This window comes from Phycodurus eques, chromosome 22 (assembly GCF_024500275.1).
Source record: "Phycodurus eques isolate BA_2022a chromosome 22, UOR_Pequ_1.1, whole genome shotgun sequence".
NCBI classification, from domain to species: Eukaryota; Metazoa; Chordata; class Actinopteri; order Syngnathiformes; family Syngnathidae; genus Phycodurus; species Phycodurus eques.
Window position 1 is genome coordinate 6153998 of NC_084546.1, and position 17127 is coordinate 6171124.

At 41.8% G+C, this 17127-nt stretch overlaps 1 protein-coding gene across 1 annotated transcript; it reads right to left on the reverse strand.

Moving 5' to 3' along the window:
* Nucleotides 1–13299: 13299 nt before the first annotated feature.
* LOC133397497 (ribosyldihydronicotinamide dehydrogenase [quinone]-like) lies at nucleotides 13300–15026 on the reverse strand. Its single transcript, XM_061668460.1, has 6 exons — nucleotides 15023–15026; nucleotides 14718–14891; nucleotides 14242–14372; nucleotides 14031–14144; nucleotides 13666–13767; nucleotides 13300–13599 (listed from the first exon to the last, which is right to left on the reverse strand). Exons 1-6 carry the CDS (start codon nucleotides 15024–15026, stop codon nucleotides 13300–13302), a joined length of 825 nt encoding a protein of 274 aa, XP_061524444.1.
* Nucleotides 15027–17127: the final 2101 nt, after the last annotated feature.

A 17127-nucleotide genomic window follows, 5' to 3' on the forward strand; every position in this document is an offset into this window, starting at 1 on the left:
GGCGTCATCCCGAGCTCCGTTTGATCACAGAGGAAGTACGGCGGCCCGCAGTTGCTTTATCGCCCCCATTAATTTCTTATCAGACACACGGCTGCAATAAATCCCCCATTCTCCGCCCCCTCCCCACCATCACCCCCGCTCCCCTCCACCCTGCAGCTGAATTACAAGGAAGGCAATAACTTAGGAGGATGTGGTTTCAGCTTTACTAGTGTGGCGAATTCTTCATGTTGTCGACACTAACCGTTTCTGATTGAATGCAGCAGACGGCCGTTTGTCTGGCTGTCGGACGGGAGTCAGTCAAGAGCGAGGGTCTAGGGGGAGACGTGTTTCTTGCTCAGGGTTCAAAGGGCGACAGAAGGACGGGGTCACGTGTCAGTGGTGGAAGGTCTGCTGTGATCGTGTTGTGTAGCGCACTGTGCTGTTCATGCCTGGTGCACAAATGTGAGGAGCTGGCTCTGGTTACAGTTATATTGCGCTTGGCGACTTAAACGACTTTAGGGGGGAGAACCAACACAAAAACATGAAAGTATAGGGTCAGAATGGATTGGAGATTTAGATTTAGATTGCTTGCAAATGATTGCACTGGGAAGAAAAGTCATGGATTTATGATAGTACAAGACATTCCTATTCTAGAGCATGAAAATTAGCTGCTGGTGGATGAAAACAGCAGTTCCCTCGCTCGCTTCATCTTTTCTGATCTTTTCTGATCGCCGCAAGATTCATACCAGCGATACGGTATTGTCTATTTTAGGTTGAGTCTTCATTTTAGTCTTTTGGACAAAAATGCTTATTAGTTTTAGTCATATTTTAGTCATTTCTATTTGTGAGTTTTATTCCAGTTTTAGTCGACGAAAACCTCAAAAGGTTTGTTCGAGCTTTGGTAAAAAAAAAAAAAAAAAAAAGGTATTTGTTTCTTTGCCCGTCCGTCGCAATATGTCTTTACGTGAAACCGGCCCGAAAAAATATGAATGACATCATCGATAAATGGACTTTGATCACATTACAGTGGACTACAAAAAGTCTTTAGTTGTTCAACAACCTCCCTCAGAAGTTTTCCCCCCACAGTTTTTGTATGACTATTTAGGTGGCTCAAAGGGATTTGGGTTATTTGTGGAAGTATAGTTCTCCATTGATTTAATATTTTTAGTTCAGCCTGTGTGCACTGATCGTAGCAAGTGACTCAAATGACAAATAGCCTCCAGTGGTCCACTCCAAAAGGCTTTCAAAACTCCACAAGTGTTGCATAATGTGTCGTGATGTATGGTGCGGGAGCTTTCCCCGCCCTCCGCTTTCGATGAAGTCAAAGTCAAGATACTGTAACAACATTCTCCTCAAACTCGGCTTTGTGTGTATACTCTTTGCACGCCAACACGCCAAACTGGGTCAGCATTGTCAACTGGACTTCAAGCCCTTAGCCAAATGCACTGTGAATTGTGTGTGGGACAATAGCCGCCAATAAAGGGACAGTTGTCTGCACTTTTGTCAGTAATTGTGATTGAGTTGTTTTGCTTATGGGGATGTATTTTTGGAGTTCTGAGACGTGATATGCTGACAGTGTTATAGAAAATCCGCCGTTTTTATTTGTATTTTAATAGTGGGGTTTGGAAAGACTTGTGAGCACATGAAAAAAAACCCATTTTGTTCCATGTTTGCCTCCAGTAGAAAGCAGGAGACTTCATTGTGTGCACAACACAACTTTGATACAGAATTTATGCTTGGAGCAACAGCTGCTGCTGCTGCACTCTGATTTGAATATTTTTTTCCCTTTGTATGCCCGAGTTTTGAATAACCATTGCGTCATCGGGATTACAAACAAAGGGTGGGGGGGTTCACATTCAAGAGCCATAGACAGAAAAAGGAAAAGGCCGAGAATCAGGACATGCGGGTAGGTGTACGACGACAGTTGGCGATTTTAGATCACCAACACCTGCCACCATCTAAAGCGCGTCTGATTCAGGCCAGATCAATTGCAGCTGTTCTAGTAGTCCTTTCCTGACATTATTTTGCTTTCTCGCAGATGCCTGAAGGTTTTATGCTAACACTGACTAATATTTGATGCTGTTAATCATTCCCTCCGCCTTAATTAACTCAGGCCCCCGTTTCAGCTGAAGAATAACAGACCCAAAGACTTTCAACGCAAATGTCACAGTAGAGCGAGTAATTTTGTTTTAATGACAACTTCGATTCTAAATCACAAGGCTGCTTAAAGTGGCCCCTCAAAAATAATTTCATAAAACTGCTGCCTTTCAAATTTAAGCACTGTCCATATACTTGACCGCATGGCAGTATCACATATTAATTAGAGAATTACTACTCACAGTGGCCAAATAATATAAACAACTTTATTGTGATTGCGCTATTGTTAGTGAATGTTGTGACAGCGCCACAATGAAATTACACTGGCACTCCCTGAGCGGTGCTCTAAAAAAACAAAACCGTTGGCTGGAGACCAGTCTAAAGTCAGCTCTGACATCGATAATGGGTGGAGTATTAGAGTTGAAAGGATTAATCCGCCCCAAAAGTGGTCCAATTTGAGGTTTGGCCAATATTTGGGAGGAAAAAATATGAATCCAAAATATGGAGCTCAATCCGCGAATCTTGTGAGACGTCAAGTGACTGAGTATAACACTACAGAAACAGTCTGGCTGCTCAGTACAAGTTCGAAGCTCCACATTGAGTGTTTGTCATGCCGTTTTACTTTAATATAGTTTGAGTCTGTACTGGTTAACCTCTCTTGATAATACCATAAAAACTTTGCTTAAAACATTGCTTCTACAGTTAATCTTTTATGATGGTGACTGTTCCTGTGTGTGTGTCCCCACCCAAAAAAAAAAACCTTGACTCACCATGTTTTCGAGCACACATTAACCCCCGTCCATTTGTCGTGCAGCCATTGACGCGAACGCTCAACCAATTTGACAGCGCTTCAAAACGACCACGCTGAAATTGCACATTTCACATGGAATACCGAAGTAGATAATTAAATGAGTTCAATCATTCCCTTTTGTCTCTGTGGTCGCACATTTCCCAAAATTGCAACGCTGACATTTGAACCAATCAAAAAGTTAACATTTAACACGCAGTCGTTGGCCTGCTGAAGAATGCGTCGACGGAGCGTCTTTGGAAGAAGGATACTTGCATACGCAGCGGACGTGTGTGCTCGCATATGTGTAGTTGTGTGAATGCTGAACGAGGTAATTAACATTTTCCCTGCGTCAGCGGTGAACGCTCACGGCTAAAATGATCCGCCGGGACCTCTGAGACTGTAATGATGATACTCCATTCACATTGTGAGGACGGAGGCACACATTTGCAGGGCCCTCGTAACCTTGCTGCGATGTTACTAATGTTCCGATGTGGCCACACACCTGACCACAAACTGAAGTCAATTTTCTGTACTCGGAGAAACAAATATGCACAAGTGGTCCAAGATGACAGTCGCCATTAGTCACACTGTAGGATCAAACACAACTTACAGATCGAACAACTACCTGATTCCCGCTCGCTATGTTAACGAATCCTTGACAAAAAATATGAAAAGTGTAGCCGTCCTCAAGGCTGTTTTTGCCAGTTTTGAACTACAGCTGCATGACAATGGCCCACTCTTCTGTTGTCGGGCTCCTGAAGTCTCAAGAACCCATCGATCATCTTCTGTGATGAATGATTTAGAAGGCGACCTCGCCTCAACGTTTCGGCTTTGCGCCTGACTGTCAAATCAATCTCCTCTCTGCCACCAGTGGCGATGCAGCCATTTATCTTGTGATGAAGTAAATAGCATTACAAAGACGTTTGATGGGATTGGTTCAGGTTTTTGGTCAACATTTGAGCTATTATTCAAACTGGCAGCATATAGTACACACCGACCCGTGCAATGGTTCTCAATGTGCGATAAGCCACCATTTGGATTGACCTTCCTACCCGCTGACCAAACCAACCGACTGACCATCCTTTCTTACCACACACAACCAACCGTCCTACCCACGCGTTTATCAACCTATCTGGCCGACCTAGCTACCAACCAGCGATCCACATACCCACTGACCAACCGGACGATCGACCTACCCGCCTACCGAGTTGACCTATCGAAGATACCAACTAACATACCTATCGACCTACCTACTATACTTACAGTACCTACCGATGCTTGGTCTGTTACAACACTGACGTGGCAATTTTGCAGGATGTCTCATGAGAGCGAGGCAAATGTATCTTCACGTCAAAATATTTTTACCAGCGTGTGCATGTATTTTGTCTGCATGCTATACGCGCACTGTTCATGAATTTGTGTCCATACACATCAGCAGCAAGACGCTATGTATACAACTGGTACCGTACGATACATTAGCTGCCATGTTCGAGTCTCGGCGGACTGACAGGAGATGCAGGTCATCACGCGGCTTTTCAATTCTGCTTCTGTCCGCGTGCTCGCTGGAAATCCTCCTGTTTTTGCTTCAGCTGCCGTGGAAGCCGGCCAAGAGCACAGATGCGCCACATGGGTTCCGCAAGTCATCCCACCGGGTTTTGATTTCCACTTTTTTGAATATCTTTGGTCTGCTCTCACTGGGACAGAAATGACAAGGCCACCAAAGATAATTGGATTGATGTTGGAATGTGGGTGTGGGCTTCAGGTTCCTATTTAATTCCTTCGACAGGCTCATTAGACTCAGAAGCATTAATTAATTTCAGTGCTGACTAATTAGGGATGAGGTGAATGAAAATGAAAAAGTGCTATTTGTTTGTGACAATGCATTTTTTTTTCATTTCAAAATCAACATTTTGTTTCTTTATTTATTTTATTTATGTTTTTCCAGGTGATTTATTAATGGTTAATGATGTAGTACGTTTGAAAAAGGGGTGTGGTTAGCCAAATTTGTAGTTCTGCATTTGCTCTAAAGCAACCAATGGCCTAATTAAGTCTGCTACATGCCAGTTAATTTTCTTTCAAATATGTATGTAGTGCTTTAGCGTAAAATAGCCAAGTAACAGAGTTACTTCCGATGATGAAGAGGTATCTAAATATGGCTTAGTACGACATCCACGGGTAAATACTATGAATTACTGGATTGCCTTTACCAGTCTAGGCGATTCGATTCATTTTATAATGATAATGTTGACAACAACTCTGAAGAAGAAAGCCAAGCTCTCAAATCCCACAGCTCGGAAATCCACCACCGACGGACACGTCGCTGTTTTGATGCGACATTCACATCTGCTTCAAGTAATCCTCACAACAATATCTTTTGAATCTTTTCTCCACAGCCGTGCCTTAATCCAATCCCTTCACTTTGGGCGCCCAATTACGCATTTTAGCTGGCTTGAGGCTGACAAATTACCCACCCGGGGGCTGAAAAAGATTTAAACCTGACTTCGCAATATTTTTTCCTAGCTCGGGACGCCTCGCAGATGCAAATTGTTTGGATCAGATGCTGAGAAATAATTGAGACTGTGGACCAAATTATTGCCCAAGCCAATCACTTCTGTCATTGTTCTGTCTGTTCTGCATGCCAGTCAAAATAGTTTTGCAAATGTTTTTATTTATTTTCGACGAGTTGTCCCACCAGGAGGGAGACTGTGCTTTGAGAATCACTCGTTTGAAATAAACCGCGTTCATAGCTGCGACAAACTTGGCAAGTACAGTACCTTGAAAAAGTCTTTGTCTACCATTGTATTCTTCTTTGTTAGCAAGCCTTTACTGACCACACAATTCTGGTCACCATTTTTGGTGCCCTTGAATTCTTTTCTTACAGTTTACAATATCTTCCGAAATAAAAAGTGCCAAATGAGTAGCTTTTGGTGGTTTCAAAGAAGAACGGTTTAATATTTCATATTTTGCTGGACGACTGCCTCATAACAATTCTGACAGCTATTGAAGGTTTCATCTTTTTTTTGCATGGTGTTCTGAAGAACCCATGCTCCTCCATCTAAGCCTAACAGTAGGTTGCACATTTTGCTCGAAAATCACTGGATCATCTAGTTTTCATGAATCCTTCAATACCTTCAGGCCTATACTGTACTTGAGGAGGCAAAACAGGCCCACAACATAATGGCTTTTCCTCTCTGCTTGACTACACTATTCCGTAAAGGCTTCATTATGTTTATGTATAAATCACTGCTCTGCACTGCCAATAAAGTCTTGTAAATTAGATATGGCTCACATCGGGCAGAAACCTCATGTCCAAATTTGGCCAATTTCGTTTTGTACTATTGGTCAGTCCCGGGTGTGTTTGTTTTTAAAATGTATTTATTTATTTATGTATACAAATTATTATTGTTTGTTATCTTGCACCCTTAGCTGATGCAATTTAAATTTCTTTTGGTTGCCTGAAAAGTGATGGTTTGGGAACTTGTGACCGACAATACGGGGACTGGTTTGGAACCATTAACAAAAACTAATAAAGAAAAGATTGTATGGCTTTCTCAACCCAAGTAATGAACTTTTTTTGGTGTGTTTTTTCTTGTCCTTGTTAACTTGGGACTCGCTTGACACGAGAGACTGTGATTTAATCCTTCCTCTGCTTTTTGCCAAAGATCATAGGTGCCAATAATAGTGGTCAGAACTGTAGAGGATAATGAACATAGAGGATAATGAACAAACGGGAGGTCCCATTATGATTCCGAATGATCATGAGTTCTTTGTTAGCCCGTGGGCTAACCCTCAGCAAAGTGTTATGGATTTGTGTGATTAAAAGGTGAAGTCAAGTGACCTGCAAACGTGAACTCAAGTGGCCTGCTTAGTTGGCCTCGCGCAGACTCTGCAGTTGGAAAGATAGTGACAGCATGGTGTCATGACTGTATACAACATCAGTCAAAAGCTTGAAGAAAAGCTGTCAGGCGCGCGATTTATCAGCTCGTGTAGTATACTAACAACTCCGCTTTTTCAGTGGAAACAGAGGTCACACTGCCACCCGTGGGCGTCCGTTTGCCTCGGCACACCGTCCTTTGGCGATGTATTGCGAGCCGCAAGAGATTTGTGCTGATCCGATGTGCCTCAGCCGTTTGAGCAGTCACGTCACACCGATTGCACGCCACCACTTTCCGGAGAGAGTCTTCTGGGAACGCTCGCTCAGTGTGCTCTTGTTGCAAACTAGCCTGAAGGTTGTGATGATACATTAGCTTTATTATCACCATCTTTTTTTTTTTTCTCCCCCATCCAACGCTATAAACACTATTGCCTGCCATCGAGTCCAAATGTGATTTAACGAAGCAGTTACCGCCGCCACTCTGAAATGCCATTCAAACAAAATAGGGAATAAATTTGATATAATTAAATGCGCTCATCAGTCAGATAGTGACGAGAGAAGCATTACAGTGCTCGTCACATTTTTGATTTAGGACTGAGACAGATAGTTAGTGTGTGCGTGTGGTATGTAGACTGTGCTCATCTTCATCGCTTCAATTTCCCACTTCAAGGTGATAATGAAATTAAAAACGAAGCACACTTTGCTTCAGCTCATGTAATGTGCTGATGAGGATTAGCTACCCCCACCCCCCCTCCCACGAACGCTTTTCTTTTGGTGCTACCCTTTTCCGCCCGTGTCCTGCCATTTTCCGGAGATGTGGAAGTATGCACCGATGCATGAAATTGTCAAATCACTAATGACATTTCCCTTGCATAATGGCGTCCCCTGAATTGGTACTTACACCTACCTGGCTGTGCTTTGATTGAAGCGCATATTACGCGCGCACGTGTGTGTGTGTGTCTTAGGGCGGCGGGAGCATGCCAGAGGACACACTTCCACCATTTTTCAATTTCTGGGAGCCAGCCTGCCAAATGTACTTAGTGCAGGTTATGAATTTGATTGGATGGATAACCATGTCTCGTTTTTAATGCAGCCTTTTATGGCGTGTCCTTGACTTTTCCCCTTCGCTGTCTGTGTTTCCCTCTCAGTCCTGCCTTTCATTCTTGCATTGATATGCTTATGATGTGAAATATTTATCGTCAATAAATCCACACATCCATCTATTTTCTGTAGCTGGAGCCTATCTCACCTGACTCTGGGCGGGAGGTGGGGTACACTAATACACTTTGATGCTGCATTGATGAAAAATAAATAATAATTTTAATATATTACACTCTCTTTACATGCATGTAATATCAAATATTTGTCCAAATAATGACATTGAATAGTATGTAACGTACTTTTTGATAGAAAATCTCCAATTTATGCCAAGGGAGGATGCGCTCAAGAGCATTTTTGTTTGAAGAGCAGTTTTGCTTTGCCATCTGTTTGGCAAGAGTTGACACTCTCTTCCGGTGCAACTAAGGGAAACTTTTGTTGCTCACTGATTATTTGGATTAAATTAATTAGACAATTTGTTTAAGAAACATATGGACACACTCTGCGACATTAGGACATTGTATGCAATTTGTTCAAAAAAATAATAATAATGATAAAACCAGATCTTGTAAGTAGGTTTGGTAGTCATATACACTTGAATAACATATTGACAAATTAACTGAAAAGTGCCAAAAACAATAGTTCATTGTATGGATTGTTTAACTTTGTTCTAAGTTGGGTTGACAGAATACTTAGTGTCATGTGCATGAACAAAAGTGCTAAAGAAAACAGCAAAACGGCCTAAAAAGACCAACAGACTAGAACAGTTCCGTTCACTATAACATAATTAACTGCTGCTTTTTCAGACACGGCATTTGCGTGTGTCCCAGTCCACACACACAAGCATTTATTTGTCTATGCGTTTGTATACGTTACATTGTCTGTATGTGCACTTTTTTTCTAATATTCCTTCGGCGTGCATGCGAGCGTGGAGAATGTCGGCATTGTGTTCGGGGCCGGTCTCGGGCTCGCCTCGGGCCGTGTCATCCGACGCGGCCGGTTTCAAAGAGGAAACCTCGCTTCACACAAATAATAATTAGGATACCCGGTGGCGGAGCACAAAGAGTTGCACCATCTGGCATAAATCTTTCCAAGCTCCATTCACACACAACCCTGCTGTTTGTGTGTGCCTCAGATGTCGTCCATGTGGTGATCATGTGCTTTTTATAGAAACTACTACAATTTGTGAAGAGTCCTACTGTCGAATACATGCAGTAAATTATCTGTATTATAATGTTCAGTGATTACTATGGATGAAAGTCTTTCCTATTCCAGGAAGATATCGTTAGTCTGTACAAATGACTTGTTAATCCATAAATGGCTGAGTTAGATTTAGTCACACCCAACCGTGTGATGACCTTTTGAATCGATTACTGTATACTCGATTTGTGTGTAAAAATGTAACGGGAATCATGTAAATGCGAGCCATTAAATGAAAGCCAAGAAAGGTACAAAGTAGCAGGATCTAATCATTTGGCCGTGTCCACGACAACTACAATATTTCAGTGTATTCGGTCTTTTTCACCACTTTGCAATATTGACCCAACGACTGACAGTTGACCAGTCCGGAGTGAACTGGTTGCACACTCGTCATTCAAGAGATCACGAACACATAATTTATTTATTTTAACTGAAGCTTTTACAGCAATACTTCAGGACATACATTTAGTTCATAATAGGATCTGTTAATCGCATCGAGTGGATGTTTCAGAACCGTAGAACACTGCTTTTTAATGAGCTCTCCCTATTTCCTAGAATGGCCACTTTGGCTTAATGAGCCGATGACTACCACTTTTCATTTGGTTATTTTAGAAACCGAATTCATAAATTCAAGGAATCGCGCAGACAAATTTTTTCCCAACTTCCAAGTATGAAAATGCTTGAAAAATATCCCTTTGAGGTGGATCCTAAGTGGATAAAAGCCAGGTTATTCAATATGGACAATCGTGCAGTTTCTGCGCTAACTGCTGCATCGCATCTGCCTGCGGAGTTCAATCACTGCACGGGGCTAAAAGAGCAAAGTTAGTTAATTAAGTTAGTTAATTAGGGGTGCGTTTATTTTTTTAAATATCAACAACAACAAAATTTAATGTAATTGAGAAAACAAAATATTTATTAACTGCACAGGCAATGATTAAAGTACGGTCATAAAAAATAACCAATATAATAAGTCTGAAACAAAAAAAAAACACTCTGTTAACACTTTTAACTTTAATGACAATTGAGTAGCAGTAATGGTCATGCAACCTGCGCATCGTTTTAACCCTAACACACAAATATAATCAACCACTAATGTACAGTAATACTGTAATATAAAAGATCCACCTTTTGATCACAGGTGCACAACGTGGACCAACACTGAAGGCTTACAACTCTAAATTCAGACCTGCCCGTATATTGTAAAAAACAATTGTTTAAAAAGCTGCAATAAGGCATATTCTGATGGAAAGTTTTGATCGAACTTTCATGCCATCCAAAACATGGACCAATGAATTAACGTGAATTGTTTAAAGCAGGGGTGTCAAAGTCTTTTTTTTTTTTTCTTTTTTTTTTGTCTCCACCACATTGTAGTTATGATTTCCCCCAGAGGGCCGTTAGAACAGTGAAACCATATAGATGTTTAATCATCACCAAAACATATTACCATTACACAACAAAATGAGCGATAACTAGTTTGAAATCAGAAAACAAGGATCATAGTTCGTTCAAGTATTGTTTAAGTTACTGTAGAAGGGTTTCGGGAACAGAAAAATGCAATATCTCAACATTATTGTTTATTATTATGACAATTTGGAATTTGGATACAGATTTGAGCAAAAATCACAGAAGTTGACGAGCATGATTTTTATTTCGCGGGCCACATAAAATGATGTGGTGGGCCGCATCTGGCCCACGGACCTTCAGTTGGACACCCATGGTTTAAAGCATTGCCGACTGCTCGGACATAAAAATGACTTGAACTGGGGTGCCTAAAGAGCAACAATAATGAGACGCGACTGCAAAGGAACGATGAGAAAACATTCATTTCCAACACATAAAGTGCTCATATTTGGCCAAAGGGGTTAGTGAGAAATTCTCTTGAGTCTCTCATCCCGGACTGATCGATGCCACTGATAAAAGTGGATCAATATGACACTGATGGTATTTTATGATACCAATAAGACGCCCCCTGCTTATCTCTCAAGAGGCAAAATGCCCAGTCATGGAGTACTGCAGTTTGTAAAATTAAAACCAGCACTTTTGATAAATGGAATTTCAGTGTTTTGCACTGGTTAAGATACAGTCTTCCCCCCCCCCCCCCTCTTTTTTTTTTAATCGCCATGCTGACCTAAAAACACAACACTGCTTCCTTCCCTTCGTGCCACGTCTCTTAGATACATAATGAATAATAGATTTCACTTAGATCGTGTCTAATTCATCTCCCGGCAACTTCAAGCGTGGATTAGTCCGGTGTGTACGTGAAATGCGAAGTGCTTTTCTTGATGCGACACCTTCTACGTTTTACTTCCGTTCGGTGATGCACGAGCACACCGCCAAGATCTTGTCAAGTGGACCACGAAACGGCAAAAGGTCAGCAGGTGAAGTGTTCGGAAACTTTCACTTCATTTAGATGTCTATATCTTTATCTGATTCGTCCTATACATAGGATAGAAAAAGTCTGTTGAAATGACAGGTTTTTGCGATTGAGTAAAAACACCGCGACAAAATCTTCCAACGATGTGGGGAAAGGTTGAAGACTAGCCTTATTTCCAAAAGGTATGTTCGGCGTAAACGCAACACTGCTAATCGCCAAAAGAAAACCATACCTACAGAAAAGCATGGTGGTAGCTGTTTTTTTGTTTTGTTTGCCAGCTGGGGGCAGATTGAAAAAAGCAGTTAGTGCGCACAGAATGGAATGAAAACAAAACAAAAGCAAAACAAATGTCGGGAAAAGCCTACTAGAACAACTTGGCTTCATTTGGGGTTAATCGGAGGCACATTTAAATGGCGGCAGGTATGTGTTGACTCCCATTTAACTAACGCCAAAAAACAAAAACAAAACATTGGAACGTTTCCTTTTGTGACAAAGATTAACAGATTTTCTCCAGTGGTGACTTGAATATAAAAAGGTGGACAAGTTTGTGTTTGTTTACTAGATTAAAACTGATCTACGGTGACTGTTAATTATTTGAAGTTTGAATATTTTTTTTGTCTGTGAACGCTTTCCTGCTTGTGTCAGATCTCAATTTCCATCAGTCTACTTCGAGGAAGCCATCTGTCAGCTCAATTGTATCAAATCCATTTTCAGTTGTTGGCTGAGCATGTTCTATTTCCGTCTCGCCGCGAATACACCAGGGCCGAACGGCAACGCGCTGCTGAAAAACTGTGAGGTTGCAAGCGACCAGCATTTTAGTGCGAAGGCTGGGGGGTGGGGGCGGGGGAGAATCCTTTCTACCCTGTCAGCCGCACTACGATTTCCCGTTTGCAGTTGACAAAGTGTTCTGAAATCAAATATTCTCGTTGCATGAAAGTGAACACTTGAAATGTTTCGCAATGTTAGACAGTGCCGGGCAAGCGGCTCCTCTTCCCGGGCTCTTTTTCTTTCATGCAGTATTTATTTTCTTTGTCGCTCCTCAAATGCCCAAACAAGCAAGCACATTCAGTGTCCTTCAATGGTCCAGGCTAGCTCCACTCTTTGAGATGGACACCTGCCACAAGTTTCTGATGACCCAGATTAGAGAATATGTCAACTTTGACCTTGAGGTACATTGGTAATTTTATTACAAATCAGATGAAAATGTCCGATTACAATTATACAGACAAAAATGATCAATGAGGCCTCAGTTTTTGACTGCAATGGTTTGTCATTTGTGATGGACAGTTACATATTCATTTGTTTTATTGCAAAAATGATTGGCAGCTATGACTGTTTTGGAAAATTGCATTTTTTTTTTTGGGGTTGTCACTAGCCCAAAGTCAGTTGATCAAATAAAAAGTAGTCTTGTGGGCTAAAAAGTGAAAGTACACTTATTTTAACAAAACTAGTCAACTTGTAGAATATTAAGTCTTAGTACATGACAACTGTAATTTTGAGGCAATCAGATTGCTCTTGACAGCTGTAAAAGCCAATTGCAGTCAGGTGTTATGTAAAAGAATTTCAGGTTTTAAGTAATAAAGGTTAGGGTAAATGCACCCAAGTATACATATATATTTAAAAAAAAAATAATAGGACATGTAGTAGTGTAAAAGCACATGCAAATATCCTTGGTACAGTAAAAGTATTTACTCCATTTAAGACTACAAGTGCTCCAGAAAATTTATGTTCGAGGTATGTTGATTGAAAGTCTTCAGTCCTAATTTGAGTGATAACAGGCTAATGTCATGAGATAGCATTCAGAAGGCTCCAATACAGTCTGAATTCACAGGAAATCAATACAAAATGTCAGGTTGAACTTTTTATTACCAAGTTGAGACAAACATTTTAGACTCCAGCTTTCATCTGGTTGTTAGGTGGCACAGCCATTCCCATGTGGATGCCCACAGTCAGGCCAAACTTCTTACAGGCCTGTTTCTCCTGGACCTCTGGCTTCAGCTGGAAGCCCTTCTCGCCATCGAAGTAGTCCATGGGGGTGAAGGTCAGGGGGGCCTCCTCCAGGAGGCCATCAAGGCGGCTGCGCCAGGCCTGGAGCATGGCGGCGCTGGCCTCCCGGGATACGTGGGAAGGAGCCCAGAAGATTTGAGGAGCCAGAACTTGAAAGCCACAGTAGTGCAGGATGCCATTCTGTTCAAACATACAAATTTAGTTTGTTTTCACTGAGCAACACTGGCTATATTAAGTGGAAAATACCTGAAGTGGCCAGAGTGTTACATTCATGTCTCCATTGATGCCATTAGCAGTAAACATTGACTCGAGAGAGCCAGTAGTGAAAGACAGCACAGCTTTCTTGTCCTGTTGAAGGAAAACAGTTGGATCAGTTTTAGACTGCTGTCAATGTGCAGACACCGCTTCTGGGAAAATAAAAATGGCAGCGCTTCACTCAGACAGTCGCAAAGTTGGAGAAACTGAGGGCAGTATCATTCGAGTTAGCTTGACTGAGTCAACAGTAGGGCCAAAAACACAGGAAACTCCTAAAATGTCCTTGAACAGATTGTCGGCACTACCGCAACTGAAATTTGTATTCAAACCACAATACAGCCCCGTTTAAGCCTCACCTTAAAGATGCCACAACTGTAGCGCTTCTCATTGGCGTAGGCATAACCAAGTGTGAGCACCCGGTCGATCCAACCCTTCAGGATCGCAGGCAGACTGAACCAGTACATGGGGAACTTGGGGGGGGGGGGGGGGCAAATAAATAAAATAATTTGCACTCATGGTCAGTGATGCAACACGGATTGATTAACCTTTTAAGGACTTTCAACATACCTGGAAGATGATGAGATCAGCGTCTGAGAGTTTAGCTTGCTCCTCGGTGATGTCAGCAGCCAGTTTTCCTTCCTCCCACGCCGCTTTGGTCTCATCAGCATAACGGAAGTGCTCGGCATTCTTGACCTCACCTGAGAAGTTGGAGACCATGTATTAGGGACAAATGGGAGCGTAATGGCAGATGGCACTTTCCTTACGTTGGATCATTAGTGTATAAACCTTTTTAGTATTCAACTCAAACACTTTCATGGCTTGAACATCAAGTGTCCTGCATTATAGCCCAACTATAAATCTTAGTTACCATTATTTTGCCACAGTTCAGCCAGCTTGTGGCACACTGTCACTTTCGGCAGCAATAAAACTCTCAATTCTTAGTAGACAGATGAAGTAGTTGTCTGAACCAAAAATGGTCCACAAAAAGCACCAAATCCAGAAAAGACTGTCAAAACATTCATTACACTGGGGGAATACGTTACCAGTGACATCCTCCGCTGTAGCGGTGGCTTTGAATTTCATAGCATAGAGGTCGGACACTTTCACGGCGCAGCCCTTAGCTGTCAGAACCTCGACGGCAGTGTCTTTGGCAGCGGAATTGAAAGAGCCCGGGCTCTGGTGGGCATACACGATGAGCACATTCTTTGCTGCCAAAGCTAGACAAAAAGAGAAATATATATATATAAATATATATATATATTCAGCAACACTAAGTGAATTGCTTTAGCTCATAATTGAAATCACATTTATTTATATTTTTAAAAATACATAAATGACACCAACTTACCCATTTCCGAAGTCAGCTGCTACGAAGCACACAGGAAGGCTGTTGAACTGCTGTGGTTACCAGCACAAGCAGTGAAGGTTTTTATACTGGAAGAATAATTGGTTCTCAGGTGCTGGCACTCTCCACTTAACGCCATCGGCCAATCAGCTGAAACCCAGACGGTCAGAAAGAAAGAAAGATTGTTAAATATGTGCAAGCCTTAATTAGCCTCAGAATAATGAAGCTTAAGAAACCAAGCAATTTCAAGAAGACCTTTGCACTGCATGCTTTGGCCCTTTAAAAAAAAAAAAAAAAAAAAAAAAAACCCTCTGGGGAAACAACAAGCAGGTACAAATCCCACATCATGTCAATAGTTCCACTCGAGTGCATCCATTCAAGTGTCAGCACCGGCAGTGTGAGTCAAGCGCCTGTCAAAACACCCTGACAATGTAATGGAAAGACCCGCCATGTTAATATGCACGGCAATAATTAGAACCTAAAGTAGCAGGCAATTAGCAGACTGTCAAGCGATTTTTCTATTCAACGCTCGGGTAAATAATTGGCTCTGTTTGGGAATGTAGAATTTGGATATTTCAACCACTGCTTAACATACATGTTCTATCTCGTGTCCCATAATGCATTTGTCAGCTGTGCCATGATGCCCGCCACTTGGGTACAGTTCAAAGGGTTGAGTGGCAGATATTGTGGATAGGTTGGTTGGATTTTTACAGTCTCATATGGGGTATACCCATGAGGACCAAATATGTAAATTAGAACCGGCAGTACGTGTGTGGCTAATGTAATGCATTAAGAACGTAATAGGGTGTACATTGAATTTCCATTAGGTAGGATAGTGGATTAAAAAAATTTCTTCACACACACACACACCCTCTTCAAATGTCAGGTTTGCGATATAAAACATGGACCAAAAGAAATCATTTCCAAACTGTTTCCACTATTAACGTGACCTACAGTATAAGGTTTACAATTCCATTTTAAAAAAGGGAGGATATAGCCGTGTTCAGAATGAATCAATCACAATCAAACGCACACTTTAAATGCCTATGATTGACCCCAAATAATGTTCAGCTGTTCCAGGATGCTTTTCCTAAGCGACTGTACTTTTTTTCAATCATGAAAACCTGGCATTTAACCAGGGGTGTGTAGACTTTTCATATCGCCCTTCCTTTATGTAACTCAGTAGTCTAACGTCTGTGTAATGCACACATCCATGATGTCGTATGCAAAAAGGCTGACATAGCCTGATAATAGGCAGCAAGCAGATAGAAGGACACCCCAATTATGCTCATGAGCGCGGCGCCATTTAATGACCTTTTTGCACACTTCAAGTGGCAACACCGCCTCCGACTAAACCAATCCTCAGTGTGAAGCCAGTTGCAGATGTTATTTGTTGAGATATCAAGATGCTTGGCAGGTTGCAATTTTACAACATGACCCTGGAGGGGCTTGCACAGGGCGCCATTCAAGCTCGGTTACGCGCATTTGGCGTCACTGTTAAAATTGTGGAAACCTTTGATAGTTTTTCATAAAAACTTTTTGGTTTTCCTCTCGCCAGCTCCTCTTCTTCCCTCAATTTGAGTAACTGTGCTTCATGTTTCTCACAACGTGCCAACAAGTTTGTTTTGCTAGCCTGCGACTCTATTAGTGTATCAAGTCTGCACATGCGCTGTAAGATGACGGAATTGTCCATTGCGTGAGGAGGGAGGGGGTGCACTTAAAACGATCATGATCAATAAGCATTTTCATGTGTTTTTAAATGCGGGAATTACCAAAACAATAATAATTGATTGAATGTGAAGAAATTTTGATTATTCCGTTTTTATGAGATGTTTGGGGGCCCCCGGACGTCTGTGATTGTCCAGTCGAAGTCCGCTTCTGCATGTATGCCTTTGCGTATTGAGGTGAAAATAAGTGCACATTTCTTCTTTCCTTCCCTCATGCATTTATTCATGCGACCTGTTGGTGAAGCCCTGTTTGCTGTCCGCACTTCGCCAACATTAGTGACTCGACCGGTTACTTCTTGCGAATGTGTGTTTACATGCAAGTCTCTTGTACGAATGCGCGCATGTATTATTCACTGCTCTGGTCAGACGTGGCTTGAGAAC